General features: G+C 42.5%; 3 protein-coding genes and 1 pseudogene across 3 annotated transcripts; 3 read left to right on the forward strand and 1 right to left on the reverse strand.

Annotated features, from left to right (window-relative positions):
• Positions 1 to 725: 725 nt before the first annotated feature.
• Positions 726 to 1,772, forward strand: LOC139351812 (endonuclease domain-containing 1 protein-like). Its single transcript, XM_070993818.1, has 2 exons — positions 726 to 1,001; positions 1,159 to 1,772. The coding sequence occupies exons 1-2, from the start codon at positions 726 to 728 to the stop codon at positions 1,750 to 1,752; spliced, it is 870 nt and encodes a 289-aa protein (XP_070849919.1). The 3' UTR covers positions 1,753 to 1,772.
• Positions 1,773 to 3,050: 1,278 nt separating this feature from the next.
• LOC139351813 (uncharacterized) lies at positions 3,051 to 4,465 on the forward strand (annotated as a pseudogene).
• A 555-nt stretch (positions 4,466 to 5,020) lies between these two features.
• On the reverse strand, positions 5,021 to 5,899 carry ufsp1 (UFM1-specific peptidase 1). The gene has a single exon (XM_070993513.1). It carries the CDS (start codon positions 5,794 to 5,796, stop codon positions 5,059 to 5,061), a length of 738 nt encoding a protein of 245 aa, XP_070849614.1. The 5' UTR covers positions 5,797 to 5,899; the 3' UTR covers positions 5,021 to 5,058.
• Positions 5,900 to 6,425: 526 nt separating this feature from the next.
• LOC139351031 (zona pellucida sperm-binding protein 3-like) lies at positions 6,426 to 8,692 on the forward strand. The gene is made up of 8 exons (XM_070992663.1): positions 6,426 to 6,722; positions 6,936 to 7,063; positions 7,200 to 7,303; positions 7,426 to 7,603; positions 7,717 to 7,834; positions 8,057 to 8,148; positions 8,319 to 8,437; positions 8,604 to 8,692. The coding sequence occupies exons 1-8, from the start codon at positions 6,426 to 6,428 to the stop codon at positions 8,690 to 8,692; spliced, it is 1,125 nt and encodes a 374-aa protein (XP_070848764.1).
• The last annotated feature ends 9,746 nt before the right edge of the window (positions 8,693 to 18,438 follow it).

Below are 18,438 nucleotides of genomic sequence, written 5' to 3' on the forward strand. Positions count from 1 at the left end.
GCCAAACATTTTTAAAAGAGCAAGCCAATGGGACGAGAGCTTTTGGACAAGTCAGTGACTGCCAAGAAGTTTATACCCCTCTGTGAGCAATTTAACAGCTACATAATGATCCTACTGTTTGAATAAGATTAGTCAAGTGCTATATGGGGCCTGCTAAACCCTGAAAAGCACCAGTCCAGCTCAGTGAACAAGCTTTCTACCTACACTCTGACCCCTGGATGCTGATTCGCAGCCCACTCTGGGCTCCCAGTAAGTGAAAATCACAATGGTGCAGTTGATGATATCAATATATTCTGTACCTGCTTCTCCTAGTGCTTCATTTATGATATGTCACATTTCTAATGAGTGAAATATTGAAATCAAAGATGCTGGTATCTCTTAAAACAATCTAAATGTCTTAAAGAACTTAACTAGAATTATACATACATTTTTTTGTGCTTGACTGCAGGGATATGTGGGTTCTAAAAGGTTTTAAGATGACTTTCTACCTTCTTCCCCACAAATGAGGGTAGTGTCTTTGCTATTGGCTATCTGCAGCTGTCCCTCTGGCTGTGTGGGTGGATCTCCTCGTTTTACATATTGAGTCCTGATTACAGAGAGCGTGAAACCTGTGTTAACTATTTTACTGAGCTCCATGTGCAGATACCGAGACACATTCAATCATTTGCAGAAGCTCACAGAGACAGGGTGACATCAAAGCCCTGACTATGGCATTTTGGGTGCACATGGCTTTCCTGTTTGTCAACATGATAACATCGGAAGTAAGAGGGAGAGTGGAAAAAGAGCTGTCTCCAGAGTGCAGAGAGTTTCTCTACATGGCAACAGCACCGACAGGGCTGGGGCACCAGTCCCTCCGGTTCATCTGTCAGCGATACAACAAAAAGCCACGCTACGTGACGCTGTACAACACTGTGGACCACATACCTGTCTACTCTGCCTACACTTTTAAACGCTCGGATGGGGAGAAATGTGTGGATGTCCCTTGGATGTATGAGCCTCAGGTAAAAAAAGAAGGTTACAAAAGTACATTTTCTCTGCTGAAATCATGTTAGTATACTTGTGCAAAAGCTTCAGTTCATGCAGATATTGTGTAATCACGTTCTACCATCCTGTCTTCATCCTCTCATTTGCACTGGGTCTGTCTGTCTGCCTCCACAGTTGTCCACAGTCTCTGATACAGATGAGATGCAGCCTTTCCCACGTGGTTACATGCACAGGAATTTTGAAGATGCCCAGGCTGTTCTGGATGATTACACAAATGCCATCCTTTACGAGCGTGGTACCCTTAACCCAGACGAGCACCAGGACGAACTTGACGACAAGGCCTCCACCTACACCCTCACCAATGTTGTGCCGGTGGTGCCCGACTTCAACAACAGAGTCTGGGACAAACAGGAGCACATCGTCCGCAAACGGCTTAACAACTACTGTCGCGGAACAGCTTACATCGTCACAGGCATCACCACCTCGGGGAGGATGATCCGCCGGCAAAACATCAACCGCATTGCAGTTCCCACCTATTTGTGGTCCGCTTACTGCTGCGTTGATTACGACCACAACACACCTTACAATGAGCGCTACAAGTTCCCATCTTTTGCCCACTATGGCCTCAATGAGGCGGAGAACAACGAGGTGGTGGAAATGTCCGTCCAGAAGCTGGAGGATTTCCTCAAGAAGACAACCTTTGTAGACCAGAACTTTCAGATCTTTTTTGGTGACTGTGTCCCAACAGCGTCAAGTATAACTGAATAACTTGGTCATGCTCTGTCTTTTCTTCTTCCATAGATCTTTTTCACTGCAGACATTTTGACTTTGTCACAGTAAGAAAAGCCCAGATGATTTTACTAATGGTGGCTCTGTTCTGTTCAAGCGTTTAAGTTGTGACACTGTGTGACAACAAGTCAACATGGCAACATGCACAACACCTGGACCCTGAAGCAACTAAATGGAATTCAGCCATGATCCATTATATTTACACCGTTGCTTTTCCTTCTGTTACATGCCAAAGTGTCCTCTGTGTCAGAAGTGTTGGAGGAGTTTCATTCAGTCATAGAAAACATGGACTTTTTTATCACTTGTAACAACACAGTGATCAAATTGTTCAACACCACTCTCACTCTGTTTTGAACTCTTGATTTAGAAATAACTGGACATTAATTTCACTGAAATACAATTATGTACCTACTTTGTCTAATTCCCACAAATAAACCTTTGCAAACTGGACTTAAACTGTCTTTGAAGTTTTGACAGTGATGTTGTATGGATTGCTTTATCATTCAGAGAAGTGACACACTGAAATGAAAACTCTTGGCCGACTCTGAAATTGAAATAACACTTTAAGGCCTTTTTTAGATTTCATACCTCTCACCTCATATTTTTATCTTGTTCCTATTGGCCTACATGAAATAATCACATGCTGTTGTAGTCCTTATGACATATACTATAAACTCTACATCTATTCATACTGAGTGTGCTGAGACTAATGAGGATGCTCTGCAGAGATTCAGGACTTGTGTTTTTCCCCTTGAAGGCCAAAGTTGAAACAAATGGCTGCTTTGCATCTGTGTACAGTAACTGTAATGTAAATAAGAGCTCTGATCTCCAGCTTTTCTCTGACACATGGACTGACATTGCAATACCTTCAGCTTCAACATTTTTTACTTCCTCTTACCTTACTAAAGCTATTTGTGCACACCTGATGGAAAGGTCTCATTCTTTTCACAAGAGAGCATGAAGTCAGCTCCATTTTCTCCTCTGCAGCTCACAGCAATAAAATGCTCTTGTTACTTGATAACATTCACTGCTTTTGAATTACTGCTACAACACTCGTGGCACTTTGAATATATGGAAACGACTTTACAATGGCAGAGCAGTTTGCTCGATGGACGGATGAGGCAAGAGGGGAAGTATTACGACTGATAGAGGTGGGATGTGCTTGTAAGAGGATAGTGGATTTGCAGGGGTGTGTTCCGGGTGAGAAAAAGACATATGAGCAGAGGCGGCTAAAGGGACACAGAAGTTGCAAGATTGAGTGAAAGAGACCCTCCATGATGATACCTACATCAGGAAACTGTGCCTTACTGCTGGCAGCTGTCATGACCGTGCTGACCTGTGTGTTGCCGCACGGGGCCCAGGCAGGAGTGGTGGGGGACTTCAACCATGCCGAGCGCTGTAAGGACTCGCTGTACATGGGCACTCCACCCCGAGGCTACCTAAGCAACTCCTTTAAGAAGATCTGCCAAAGGTACGAGGATAAACCCCGCTATGTCACCCTATACGATGCCCACAAACACATCCCAGTCTATTCTGCCTATACATTCAAGAAGTCAGATGGGGAGAAGAAGGTAGACTTCCCTTGGATGTTTGAGCCACAGGTGAGTATTCTTTCAGTCTTAATAGAAGTCCAAATGCTAGTTTAGATTTAGTTTCAGTTCAAATCCAATGAAGGCAGGTGTACTTAGTATACCATCTGTCTTATACTGTGCTATATTATAGTTTGATGACATGTCACATGTACATCTATTCTTTACATTTCTGATTATGTCTTCAGACACAGAAAACAAATACTCAAAAATATTTAATATGGTCACACCTAACGAGCAGTTTGGAGAGCCGGGCCAACTATATTGCTGTTGCTGCAGGCAACAAAGCAGGCTTGAGATAAGGAAGTTTATTAGCTATGAATGATATTTCAGTGAGATACTGTTGCCTTTATGCTCCAGTACATAGTTATGCCATTTTGCATTTGTCAGTTTCAAATGTGTTTGTGAACTGTCTGAATGTGAAAACATCTCATTGAAACAATTATTGCCTGCTTTAGCTTTTCAGAAGTAACACAATTTGCAATTATATTGTGCTTCTCCTGCTCCCTCTCCCTCTGCAGCTGGCCTCAGAAAAGAGCAGCAGTAACATGGAGTCCTTCCCCCAATCTTCAAGCATGCATATGAACTTTGAGGACAGCCAGGCAGTGCTGGAGGACTACGCTGATGTGGTTCAGTATGAACGTGGCCAGCTAAATCCTGATGAGCATCAGGCCGACCCTCTGGACAAAGCCTCCACCTACAGTTTGACAAATGTGGTACCCCAGATCAGGGAATTCAACTTGGGTCCCTGGGCGGAACACCGGGACGTAATCCGCAAACGTCTGAACAACTACTGCCGTGGCAAAGCCTTTGTGGTCACCGGGGTCACCACCTCTGGGCACACCATCCGTCGCAACAACCTGGACCGGGTGGCTGTACCGGAGTACATGTGGTCGGCCTACTGCTGCACGGAGTTTGACCAAAATGCACCATACTTTGTGCGCTACAAGTTCCCTGTGTTTGGAGCTTATGGCCTGAACGATCGTGTCAACAACCACATGGTGGAAGTTCCTCTCAAGAACCTGGAGAAGTTTCTCAAGGGGAGGATGGATGTGGACAAGAACTTTCAGATTTTCTATAACGACTGTGTACCAGATAACTGAGATGAAGTGGGTGTGATCTCTGTTATAATTTAAGTTTAAAGCGTGTTACCCCCTGTAGGAAGATTTGGGGTTCCTGCAGCTTGAGATACACATGGAGCTAAGATATCTTGTGAAGTTAGATTATATATTGTGCAAAATAAAATGGGGAATTCGGTTGTGTCTGTCTCATTAAGTCCAAATGTCCACTTAATCATTATTTTAATGATCAATTACTCTGTAGATTAAACCTTTGGTCTGTACACTGTCAAGAAATATTAAAAGACTACGCATCACAATTTCCTGTGACAAATTGCTTGTTTCATCAAAGTGACATCATAACCAATCGCGCTATTTAAATCCCAATCAAGAATTTCTGATCGTTGATTTTAATTTGCATATAGAGCAATAATGAAGAAACTGATCATCAAATCGTTTTACCAGTTTATTCCTCAAATATGTTGCAATTACCAATTTCATCCACAGGATGGCACTACAGCGCCTTTTACATCACACTGTGCAGTGCAAGTCTGTCCAAAGAAAACACTTCTTCCACATTTTTCTGTGGTTCATAATCACAATTAATTCGTAAGTCTGAAGCAGTATAGGTCTGTCTGTCATGTTCTCTGTTTAGCAGTCTGAGGCAAACACAGATTGTAAAACGAAGAGCGATCCAGAGATGACACTCTCCTCCATGCCACCCACCCCTGCTTCTGCAGCTCAGTGTTCTCCAGCTGGCATCCATAGTAGTGAGGGTCAACAACTAGTAAATAGCTCTCCTTATCCCCTGTGCACACCCCTAATATCCCCTTAGAGGAGTTGTCCCTGTCCCCTCCCATCATGACTGGAGATCCGTGCTTGTCAAAGTGCTGATGGAGCTCTTCCACTGCAACACGCTCCAACTCTGTCCCTCCTCCTCTGACATGCACCAACTTACAGGGAACATCATAGAAATAGTCAAGAACCAGAGAGGCTTCAAATGTTCCGATCCACTCCCTGGAGCACGAGAAGGGGCCTGGTTTGTCCCCCATGGTGACCAAGGCTTGTTGGATTTCTGGGAGGCTTGGTGGCGGTCTGTGTCTGTCCTTCAGTGCAAAGCAGTTATGGCAAAGCCAGGAAGCCATTGTCTGAACGGTGCGGTAGCCACATCCCCAGCCCCTGTCATCCTGTCCATCACAGCCATAGTGGAAGTAGAGATAGTCTCCTCTCATCAGAGAACACTTCACAGGATCAGTGAGTGGATTGGGAAGACCGGTGTGGACATTCTTTGATAAGGTTTTGGTCCTCATAATCTTTCCTTCTGCAGCTCCACTTCTCCCCCAGTCAATCTCCCCAGGTTCCACCTTCTTATCCATTTTTACAAATTATCTCAACAAGCGTACATTTCACATTTAACTTACTGCATTTTACTTTACAATGTTCCCAGCTGTTCATAACATGGATTATTTTTCCGACAGTCATTTGTTGCAACGTGAACACCTTTCCCTTCGGTGCAGCGGCAGTAACACTTTAGTTCCGCCTTATCTTCGTTCCCACTGATGATGATGATGCATTCAGGAGCTGTTCGTCAGCTCCGTTTCATTCTTGAGAAGGCACTTTGTTGTTTGGTTTACTCGTTTGAAAGTTAATTCATTTTGAAACATCATTGAAATGTTTTACATTTCGACATCTTTAAAAAAGTCTGCATTTTTGTGGTCTAACTGTGGTAATACGATACAATAAAGCTGCCGTGATGAGCAGAAAATGCGCACTAACAAATTCAACTTAATAGTTGTGCATATTTTGTAGATGACAGCATTTTATTAAAATAATAATGAAATATAAATTTAAATTGCAAGTTGTAGATTATGCTATTTATTTCTACGGGTTTCGGACTTGGGAGGATTTTAGTAGCGAGTCCTTGAAGATAGCATAAACATGTCAACACACCTGGCTGTAATTTATTTTACGCTAGTAAAACGCAAGCTTTTTTGTCCTTCAATAAATGGCGACCGATATAAATTATACACAATTCGTCTCCTTATTCGTGTTTTTGTTGTCTGTGGGCGGCGTTTCTTTCGCTGACAAAAGTCTCGGACTTGAAATAAAATGCGGAGAAGTCGAAATGAAACTAACCGTAAAGCGACAGTTTTTCGAGGACAGACGTGTTCCGTTCAAAGCCGAGTATCTTCGACTTGGGACAAACTCATCACAGCAGGGGTCGTGCGGACCAAAGAGACCGACGCTTGAATCGGAAATGGTCATTTCTGCAGGCCTGAAAAAGTGCGGGACCAAGTCCACTGTAAGGAAAGGGGGGTAAAATGAGAATATGTGACAATATCATGCAGTCTTGTAGCTACAGCACCACAGATTATTACATTATTCGACTTCCGGTATCCATTTATAGCCTAATTCAATACATTTATAATATACATTGCCTTTGGTAGCAGTGAATCTAAGTACCTTGTTTTTCATACATGGTTTCATTCATGTCTTTATCATCGCTGCTGTCCAGGTTCGTGGTGAATGGCTGGTGTACTCCAACCAGCTGGTGCTGTTTCCATCCGTGTTTCCAACTTCTGCAGGTAGCGTGATCGTTAGAGGAGCAGCTACTGTCACACCTGTGGAGTGCCATTATAAGAGGTAAAGTGGATGTCATATTACTGTGTGAATCGTTGTGCCTGTAGCTGCAGTACTAATTTTCCTTGGCTCTTAAGTCAAGAGTTGCAGTCAGCTGTCACCGGCTCTTTGTAAAAGCCTTATATTTGTGTGAGCACAGAAAGCAGACGCTGAGTGCGGAACCATTAACCCCAACCTGGCTGCCCATGACATCCACCGTTGGTGTCTTTGGCCTTCTGCGCTTCTCCCTTCGCACCATGGCAGGTGAAACCAGCAGCTCGTTCAATCTAGGCTGCATCAGTCGGAGAGTTCTGTAACAGTGATCTGTGGCTATGTGGAATTCACATGTGATTGGGATTTTAAAGAAAGAGTCTGTGCTTATGCAGGTGGATGTACGTCTTTGCGTAGTTCCTCAGTGTATCAGCAGGGGGAAGCAGTGTTTTTAGAAGCCAGCGTGAAGGCCCCTCTGCACCCTCCTCTTACTCTCTATGTGGACTACTGCATCGCTACACTGAAGCCTGACCCTCTCTCCTCGCCAAGCTACAAGTTTATAACTAAGCACGGGTAAATCTTTCCCTCTGGAAAAAACAAACAAACATTTATTTGCCTCACTTGGAAGGGACTCTGTGTTGGACATATTGTGTCTAGCATCAGCATGTTTTGCTCCTCCATTACAGATGTCTTATTGACAGTTTATTGCCGGAGTCTTCATCAAAATTCCTACCAAGGGAGCAAGACAGTAAACTATGTTTCAGTGTCCAAGCCTTCCACTTCAGCCAAGAGCCTGGGGAACAGGTGAGAACACCTGATTGGACAAAAGCTGGTTCATTACGTTCTGACTGACTGTCACTGGAGTCATCGTTTTAGCTCAAAGGGTGCTAATGTGTCATTTATTGCATCTACATTGTGAGTAATTAACGTGTGAGTCTTTAATTGATCAAGGCCTAAAGATATTTCTCATCTTGTGGAAATGAATCCTGAAGTTTGCTTTATTTTTTTTTGGCTTTCCTCTTCCAGATGTTCATCAGCTGCCACCTTCGGGCAACTCTGAAAGAAAACTCTCGTAGCCCGCTGAATAAGGCCTGCTTCTTCCACAGGCCCACATTCAGGTTAGGCTGCCAAACTGATGGCAACCTTCAGCTGTTAACTCAGTTAATCATGATTCTTATTTGTGATTTTCAGCATCAGCGCATAACGTCCGCTGATGTGGCGCAAAGTGTATTTTACGAGCTGGGGCATCACGGCCGAGGTGTGTTATCAGGATGTCTCTGTCGTTCAGCTGGCGTGCCACAGAGGGAGACCCTGCTCTGTGTCAGTGCTGTGACTCCCATGACTGCTTCAGACAGACTGAAGAGGAGAGCAAGGACCACACTGGACACACGCATCAACCAGATACAGGTTGCTCGGCCCTTTAAAAGACAAATTTGCACAATTTTGAAGGTTATTTTTAGCAGTTGCACTAAATGCTAATGATAGCATGACCATAGCAGCATATGTACTTATTGTATACATAGCCTGTGCAGTTATATGGTCACTAAGCCAGGTGTGTATGTATTTTTGATAGAAAAGAAGCATGAGGCAGACGCAACAGTCGGGCCACTTCACACCCTGCCGCGCTCCCATTGGACAGGCCTTCTGTCCGTCAACCACTAAAGAGCCTTTTTTTCAACTTTACATTGGGTTGGTAGAAGGACTGTCGAAACCAAAACCAAGTGTTTGACAATAAAGCATCCATCACATGTTGTCTTTCTCATGACTCATCGTAAAAGTTGGAATTTGAAATGAAAAGTTGGTTTAATTTTTGTATATTCTACTTTAATTTGTGAATGATATGTTGGAGTTACCATTATGGACAGTAGGGGCTTTTTTTTTTTTTTTTTTTAATTATCTAAACATTTTAAAATGTCTTTGAGATGAAGACAGAAGTCCTGTTTATAAATGTGTGTCTCATCTGAGACAGACCAGGTAGTCTTCATCGTGATTGGAGATTGGGTGGTTTTTCACTCAGCCATGAAAATTGACAGCCATGAAAACAATCCCATGAGGAATTTCCACAAAGAGGTCGAAGAACTACAATGGGACTTAAAATATCTCTGAGGCAACAAGCACACTAGAATAAACAGACATTGGCGTAAGAATGGGACGGCTACACAGCCATGCACTGTATGTGCTTTACATCCCCGTCTGCATTCGAAACACTTGTCCCGTGAGAGGAAACGTGACAGACCAAATACCCTGAAAACTATTCTATTTAAAAGAGGATCTAGAGTATGCTCGCCTTTCTAGTCGAAACTGAGCCCTTACATTTACTTCTTTGAATTTAGGTTTCTTGGGAAATGTTTTAAGGTTGGGATTTGAACAGTGAGTGAGTGACTACTTAGATTTAGTAAGATCTCTGTGTCGGGAGAGTTCAGGATGCATTGGTTGCGCTTTAATATTGTGCTAATACACAATATGAGCAGTTCAAATGGGAAACTTGGTAAGTTTCATGGCAAATGGCTCGTGCCATTATATTTTTGCTAATGCTCAACATTCGAAAATTGTAACTTATTTACACATGCTTCAAATGGAGATCATGTCCATCCAGTTTGATTTATCGGTTGTACTCTCAGAGCTTTTCATACAGATAAAACCAATTTTAGTTTTCGCCATCCAGATTCTGCAGTGTACAGTATTCTAGCAGCCTCCCTGACTGGCCAATGGAAATGGTTATTAAAAAAAATCACATCTTAATCATATTTCAAACATTGGGCACGCTCACCTCCTCCCTTGTATCACTTGTGTTAGCTATGTGTTTAGTGCTTTCCTCTGTTGTTGTATCAAAAGTTCTGACTAATGTGTTACACTGGAGTTTGTGATGCAAGTGTTGGTCTTGGCACGGTCAATCAGGTAATGTTTTATGTTTGTGGTTTGATGTCTCCCTTAGTTGGCGCCTCTCAAAATAGAAAGGGAAATGTTCCAACATTCAGGTCTTACTAGATTGTTGAAGTTCATTCTTTATTATTTATGGGACAAGCCACTTTGTCTGAGGAGAGATTAATGGCTATCCCCTGCAAACTGCCCCAGTGTGCAAGAGAGATCTTGGCCTGATGGCGCTGCAAGGATGAAGTCAACAAACACACAATCATCATTGGACTGGATACTACATGAGCATGCACATGCTTTAATTACATTTAACCAAGACTAGAACTTTTCCCTAACCTTAAGCAAAGCTCTTTTGCTGCCTAAATCTCATACCATGCAGAACTCAGGATGTGGATCCCTGAGTCCTGGGTTTGTATGCCTACTATCCAACCCAACAACAAAGTTACACTTCCTTCAATCAGCAAAATATTGCCACTGAACATAATCCATGGAGGCACTTATGTTTCCTTCATAACGTACTGCATGTGGCAAAACAAATGATTATCATACGCAAGCATCATTTGTAGGAGACAGCCTTAGACAGCCTTTTGTCACACCTGAGTCGTCCAAGTCATTGCTGCTGTGAGCACTGTCCATGAAGATTCTGGCATCCAGGTTGGTCAAAGGCAGCTGGGTGTGTTTAGCTTCTTGAAGACGTTTCACTTCCATTCAGAAAGTCCCTGGAATTCAACAACTGTCGGGATGTTCACACCTTGAGTGTGGTCAAAGTCACATGTGGGTTGTTAATCCAGCTGCTATGCCATTTTACAAGGCTGTCCCGAAAATCTCTGTCAGTTTAAGACCCATCCACGCCTTGACTCATGTGACTCTCATGACTTTCTCATGACAGTCAGGTAAATGCGCTTGTCCCAGCAGATTGCTTTGCTGGTTCTGGGGTCACTCCTCTCAGGTGTTTGCTTGGCTGCATTAGCTGTGGTCCACAACGTTCCTATTCTGGGCAGAGGTCGCAACAGTTTTATTGAGCAATTGGTAAGAGTCTGAAATCAGGTAACCATAGACCGAACCACAACTGAATTTTAGTAGAATCAGGTGTTTCTCCCAGAATGAAAAGCACAGTCAGCGATAAGTATGGTGAGAGATAACATACCTAATGGGACGTGTGTTTCCTCACAGTGCAGCCAGGCAGATGTGTGGAGCTGTTCCAGTAACAGAAAAAACAAGGTTGGTTAGATAAGAAAGCGAATGGCATTATACTTGGTGAGGTTGCATTGGTTGCATTATTGTTTTCTATTGGTGCGAACAGAGAAAGGTAGAAAAGAGCAAGGCCCAGGGGAGATTCTAAGCCTTGAATCATGCTTTAGTGTTTTCACTTCACCTCCTGTGGCTTTACATTTTGCAAGCACATATATACACATAATTGTCAGATTATCATTTGATGTTAAACCAACTTTGAAGGCCTATGACCTTTGACATCATCATTCCATATGTGTCTTGAGTATCTGGGAACATCATGTGACTCCAATGACTGTTGTGTGATTTACACAAGCTGCCGCAAGTTGTGACATATTTCAGAAATGATTTTTCTGAAATAATAAATGGAAAACACAACTGTAAGTCGGCCGGGCTTCAGGGCCTTACTGGTGCAGGTGATAACAGCCGGCTGAAAATAGAAATGCTTCAAATTGAATGTGGGGGGTGGTGGTGGGGGTGTGTCTCCAAACATGCAAGATAAAGGCCATGCACATTCAAGTAAGTGGGGAATTACATATAAATATCCCATGTGCCATACTCACACTTGGCCTCAAGTGACTCCAACAACTCGAGTGACTGCCGTTACACAGCCAGGAGCAAGAACGATCCCACAGAGGGTAAATACCTGAAACTCCCCACCAGTCAGTTAGAAATGAGGAAGCCCCTTGGATGAGAGGTGAAATGTGTTCAGAGTTCAGTTGCCCTTTATTCCACCCTCCTTGGATCACCATGACCTGGATGACTGAGAATCTTCACAGACAACATTAAATATCTTATCATCGCACCGTATTCAGTAGAATGAAATGGTAGTATACTTAGACCCATGCATAAATGGATGGATGTGAAAGGTTGAGGTTGAATGTAAAACAAGCTGTTTCAAGGAGTACAGTCAGGACCAGCAACTCAGGGAAATAGCTGACAGGACAGCCAGAAGTGGGGCGGAAGAGCGTGTAGTGGAAATGACAAGTGATGAGAGGCCCATTGGATAGCAGAAGGTGTGAGGCTAGGGGCAGCTAGGCCACAGTGAATTCCATACAAGGCATCTTGACAACAGGGAAAAGGCCAGATACAAGAAAAAAAACTGACGATACAGCCAGACAATTACTGATAGGCAGCAGGGGAACAGGGAAATATCAAAGAGTTAAGACATAGGGGACATATTCCTGGGTGGCAAAGGTGAAAAAAGTGGTCAAGACTGAAACGTCTCAACTATTTAAAGGACCAGTGTGTAAGTTTTATGCAGATCTATCAGCGGAATATGGCAGAAATGGAATATAATATTCCTAATCATGTTTTCATTAATGTATAATCACCTGAGAACATGAATCTGTGCGTTATCATTACTTTAGAATGAGCTCATTTCATGGCCACAATAGGTTGTCCTACACCCTTGGGTGAGGCGAGGGGTATTGAGTTGGTTGCAATCTGCAGCCTCGGTGCTAGATGCAGTTAAATCCTACACACATTGGCAAGAAATTTTGTAAAGACATTCATGGTCCTGTGAGGATGAAACCTTCTGATTTGACCTGACTTTTCCTCCGGCACCAACAACAAGCTGACATTTGCGTTTTTGAGTGAAATGTCTCAACAACTATTTGAAGGATTTCCTCAAAAGTTGGACATTTCCCTGTCAGAAGGGTTTGTGATAACTTTTTTCATCCCTTAGTTTTTTCTGGCTTTTGTTGTTTACTGCTTATTAGTAAATGTCAGCATGTTGGCATGTGAGCATGTTAGCATCCTGGTCATAGCATGTAAGTCAAAGCAAAGCTGTGTCAAATTACAGCCTCCCAGAGCTGCTGGCATGGTTGTAGACATGCTGTTAGTCTTGTTAACCCAATGTTAGCCAGGGAAGTTGAAACAAATCCCTTTATATTCTTCAGGAGCAGTTGCAAGAGGAGTGGTCTATACACTTACACACCTGTTGCCTTTAGCAAGTAGTTCCGTTGTAGCATTCAGAGGATGAACTGCTTTACTCATGGACAAATAACAGAATCTGACCGTACAGAAACTCCATAAAACGAGATCCTGGGATACAATCCACACTTGCGGCCATCACCATGAGATCATAATAAGTTCAATAGAGTGATAAGACTCTTGTCACTGTGGATGTCTGTTAGCTGAGACAATAACTTCCGACCTCGTCAGTGTCTGCTGTCTTGGCTCCTGCCTTGGCTCCTGTGTCCCTCACAGTCGGTCCCCCCTATTCTTTTATGTCAGCTTCCTGTCTTGTGTCGCGCCAGAGGAGTAGACCTAGCTGGCTGCTAGCCAAAACCTGGATGAGAAAGCGAAACACACACACACACACACACACACACACACACACACACACACACACACACACACACACACACACACACACACACACACACACACACACACACACTCCAACGTAACAGTGGTGCAGTGCCTTTATATTGTTTGATTGTTTGCATCACCCCTGGCTGTCTCCTTATATTAACTAGTGTAAGCGAGGCACAAAGGAAGATCAATCGGGTTCACCCCCAACTTTACATCACCCTAAATTCAATAACCATGTCCCATTCCAACCAAGGAGTCACTGTGACTGGACTCTCCTACCCCCGCACTCCCCACACATCCCTCACCTCCCACCCTGATCCCCTGCCCTGGTCATGAAGCATGGCTCACAGCACGTACCTTGTCTCCCTCTCCTCTCTCTCTCATGTTGGCTCAGACATAAGCAAACAGCCCTTTGAGCAAACAGTGAAACAATCTGTCAACATTGTCTTCAGCTTAGCACTGTGGTGACCACTCGTATTAAAGCTGACTCAGAAGAGAAAGAGTATAGATATCAATATGTAAACTTCTAAAACAGTGTTTAGAGAATGACCCTCAGTTATGAGGAGAATATTTAAATATCTGAAAATCATAGCGGTCAACTTACATTCAATGCATCACATTTTTGGTATTTCATAATTTTGAGAAGGGAAAATGAATGATGAATGAAGCTTTATTGCTGATAGTATAAGACACAATATAATATTGTTAATTTCTTTTTGCAAATATTTGAAATCATTTTCAAGATTTTACCCTCACCATTTTTGTTGCATGCGCACGTGCTGTTCATGCACCTTACATAGGCTTATGAAACGGTATGCAAACAAACGTGTAAGCTTGATAACTTATCAGTGTTTCCAAGATTTCAGTGAAGCTATGTGTGTCACTTGACATTGCTCGTTGGCTGCGAGTAATGCATATGCAAACATACCTTCTTCCTGTCTGATGGAAAAGCCTCTTGGTGCCCCTGGAAGACATCCCCTCCTCTATGACACACACAGGGGACTTCCAGGAAATTTCAATACATTTCCTTTTCTCTGGCTCCAAAGGGGCCTTCAGGGGTCAAGGTGAGGACATGGGACATAAACATGTGCAGAGAATTACACTGCTGTATAACATCCTTCAACACATCTGCACTGAAGCCATGAATAGTCCTAATTGGATATTTTGAATACACAAGACATAATATTAACTTTTTGTGTAATGATATCTAACCACATCCATATGTCTAATAAAGTCAGTCATACCATTCAGACTCCTATGTTTGTCCGAGGCCTGTTTGTTGTATTGTATCATGAGGAAACCGTATTGGGAGAAAACTATTCTAAGAATGCTACCATGGATCAACTCTGATACTTCAGCTGTACATGAACAGATTTCTTAAAATACACTATATCTTCCTGTGGTAGATACTTTGCTTTGATGATAGCACAGATAAGTCATAAATCATGCTAATCCCTTCGTACCTCGGTCAGGGTCAGTGTCATTTAGCCACATTAGATTCTTTGACAGGGACAGTTCAGCTCATCTCGCAATATACTATGTATCAAGCATGATTTTGAATGATTGGGGGATCCCAGAGGAGGTCATGAGGGGAACATCTCCATATTGACCCCAGTGATGTGTGGAACCTGGAAGGTGAAAGTCAGATAAAAAAAAAATCCATTGCTTCTTATTCTGATTACAAGAGGGCCCCTTTCATTGTATTCAGCACCATCGTCACTACTAATCTTTTGTGGTCTGTGTTCATCAGTATCAGCCCAGCTCCTGCCTGTTCTCTTGCCGTTCTACTCTCTTCTTTTCTGTTATTCTGTTTCATGGACTCTGAAGTTGTTATTTTTATATAAGGGAGTTATTTTTCTCCCTTTTGAAGTACTCAATGCATGCATGTATCCTCTGTTGCCTTTGCACTGTAATAACTTTGTGCAACAGCAAAACTACTTTTATTGTACAACCAACACTGCAAGCACCAAGCTTCTTTCCAATGGCTGAATTAGGAAAGTGGTTCTGAAAAGTAATTGCCCAGGTGTAATGAGTCAAATGGTCTTCAGATTCTCAATATTTGTTCTACCATGACTTCTCACACGTTGCATAGATTTGATAAGAACAGTGTAAGGTGCCTTTATCTACATTTGTTTCACTCCTTTTTTCCAATTCAATTTGCACAGGTGGTGTTCAGCACAGCAGTTGGGACTGACTAGAAAATAAAGAAGTCAGTGAATCTGTATCCGCTTTCGCATTCGTGTAATTACTCATACTACCCAATACAGCTTATTTTTAAATGCCTACATGGTCATGCTTGTTCCCTGCTTAATGGATTTGTTGCTAGACACCAGCACTGCAGTAAAATCAGCACACGGGGCTCAATAAATGGAAGCCGCCACATTGTGATGCTCAAACCTTCTATGGACAATCGGCGTTCTCTAATGAGGGAGCAGACTTTGTGAAATGCAACACAAGTGTGTGTTTTCAATCGAGCTTTTAAATCATAGCTGAAGAGAAAGCATTGTTTCACACCTAATAACTCTACTGTATAGATGCACATATTCTTCTTTAAAAAGGGCCTCTTTATGGTCTCTGAACTCCGCCGGAGGGACGAACACCATTCTTGGAAAGATAATCCCTCACCAGCAAACTGCAAAAGCCACAGCGTATTAACCACATCATTTTTACAAACAACAGATCATTCAGTGAGGCTTCATGTCCTCCATACTAGCATCTGTGTTTTTCCTTAAATTTGTCACCTGTCACCAGTCAGCATATTACTGACCATACAGTGACAGTTTGGGCAACTCTGGTCAAAATTTGTTGCTGTGAATAAGTTAGCAGAAGGTGAACTGATCTCCAAAAAAGACATGAGGTTAAAGATGAAACATTCTCAGACCTTAATTAGCTTGTTAGGGCTATGGTTTGTCATTTGGAAAGGTCAGGTGATGCAAATTTCAAAGCTTTAGAAATACTCTGACTCCTCTAACCTTGTCCCAACAATCAGCTAAGAAACCAAGAAATCTTTCGGAGAGAACTGCTCATAGGGTTGCTAGAAGGCAAATCAAAGCCCCCGTTTGATTGCAAAGGTCCTTTAGGAACATTTAATAGATTGTGAAGTGGTGCTGCAACCTTTCCTCCATCCTCACCACAAAATTCAATGTCATATGTTTGCAAAGGAACATCTAAAACAAGGCTGATGCATTTTGGAAACAAGTCCTGTGGACTGATGAAGTTAAAATAGAACACTTTGGCTGCAATGAGCATAGGATGCAGAATTTCATAACAGAGCACCTCTCCAACTGTTGAGCATGGAGTGGATCGATCATGCTTTGGGCTGGTGCTGCAGGCAGTGGCACAGGGAACACAACATGGCAGAGGGAAGAATGGGTTCAATTAAATATCAGCAAATTCTGAAAACAAACATAACACCATCTTGTAAAAAAGCCAAAGAGAAACAGGATGCCCCCTACAACAGGATAATGATCTTAAACACACCTCAAATCCACAATGGACTACCACAAGAAGTGCAAGCTGAAGGTTTTTTCATGGCCCTCACAGTCCCTCGACCTAAACATCATCCGAATCTGTGGACAGGCCTCAAGAGCAGTGCAAGCAAGACTCACAGAACTGAATGAAAGTGAATGAAAATCCCACAAACAAGAACTGAAACACTGTCAGCTGACCACAAGAAGCCTTTACAAACTGTGATAACTGAGTGTGTAAAGAGGGTGTTACTGGGTGTTGCATCTGCTCCCTTTTTGTCATTTTGAAACTGTAAAAGAAATAAATGACCAAGGGTGCCTAAACTTTTGCATGCCACTGTATATACTGTAGGTTAAAGTTTAACTTGCTCTTTGTTTTCAGCTCACAACACAAACAACAATAAGAGACAGATCAGTCTAATCTTATCAGCTGATGTGCACTAAAGTGTGGGAGCAATTTAAAAGAAATACACAGTAGAATATACCATATAGATGGATTTCCATAGGACTTACTCAATAGTGTGCAAAAAATAAATGGTCAATTATTGTCCCTGTCTTGGTCATACCCATGATTACTTTGTGCCCTTCTCCCTGACTTGTACCATCAGCATTCACAACTTTTATTGGCTTTGTTGTCCAGCGTGGTCTGATGATGTCTGCAGGAATAGCTGAAGTGCACCACTGGTCCCCCTCCATTGCTCTCTTCTGTCACCATATACTCACATCTACTTCATAATGGCACGTGTTGGTAATCTATCTCGCTCTAAAAAAATAATGTTCCCACAACCTTGACACGCCTGACCAAAGACATTCAAGGGGAAAGTTTAGGATGATCACAAGCTGTGCTGCGTGTGTGTGTGTGTGTGTGTGTGTGTGTGTGTGTGTGGGTTGGTGGGTGGGTGTGTGTGCGCGTGAGGCGAGGTTGCGTCTCAGAAATTACAGGATGTACAAAATTGTACAACTAACATGCACATGTGCTCGCTGATCTGCTGCGATCAGGACACATATTTCATCTGAAAGTCACATTTTAACTTAAAAAGTTGAAGAATAACGTGGATTTTTGTCAAAGCTTGATTCTTGTGGCGCATCATTTGACCACTGTGGTCATTGAATGCGCCCTGGCATTTGAGGGATGTCAGTGATAGTCCTGTATTGAAAACACAATGACTCTGACAATCAGTACAAAATTGCTCATTTCCTATTTATTTGACTATTATTATCATTTACAGATCAGCTTTTCAAATAAGATATATGCTTCCACTGGAATGAACGTTTCTGAAAATGATCCGAACAATGGATGGGAAGTGTCGCCTTTTTTTGGGACAGTATTTACTTTTTAGACCAAATGTTCTATAAACAGGGATAGCCTATTATTTGGACAACAATGAAAGAAAACATTTTTGACTTAAGGGAGGAGGTAGTTGAGATTGTCATCAATAGAAACAATGCAACTTTAGTTTCAAAGTCATCAATAAAAAAATCAAACACCATCAGTTTTTAGAAACACCTACCGGATAA

The sequence above is a fragment of the Chaetodon trifascialis genome, chromosome 23 (genome assembly GCF_039877785.1).
Source record: "Chaetodon trifascialis isolate fChaTrf1 chromosome 23, fChaTrf1.hap1, whole genome shotgun sequence".
Lineage (NCBI taxonomy): Eukaryota > Metazoa > Chordata > Actinopteri > Chaetodontiformes > Chaetodontidae > Chaetodon > Chaetodon trifascialis.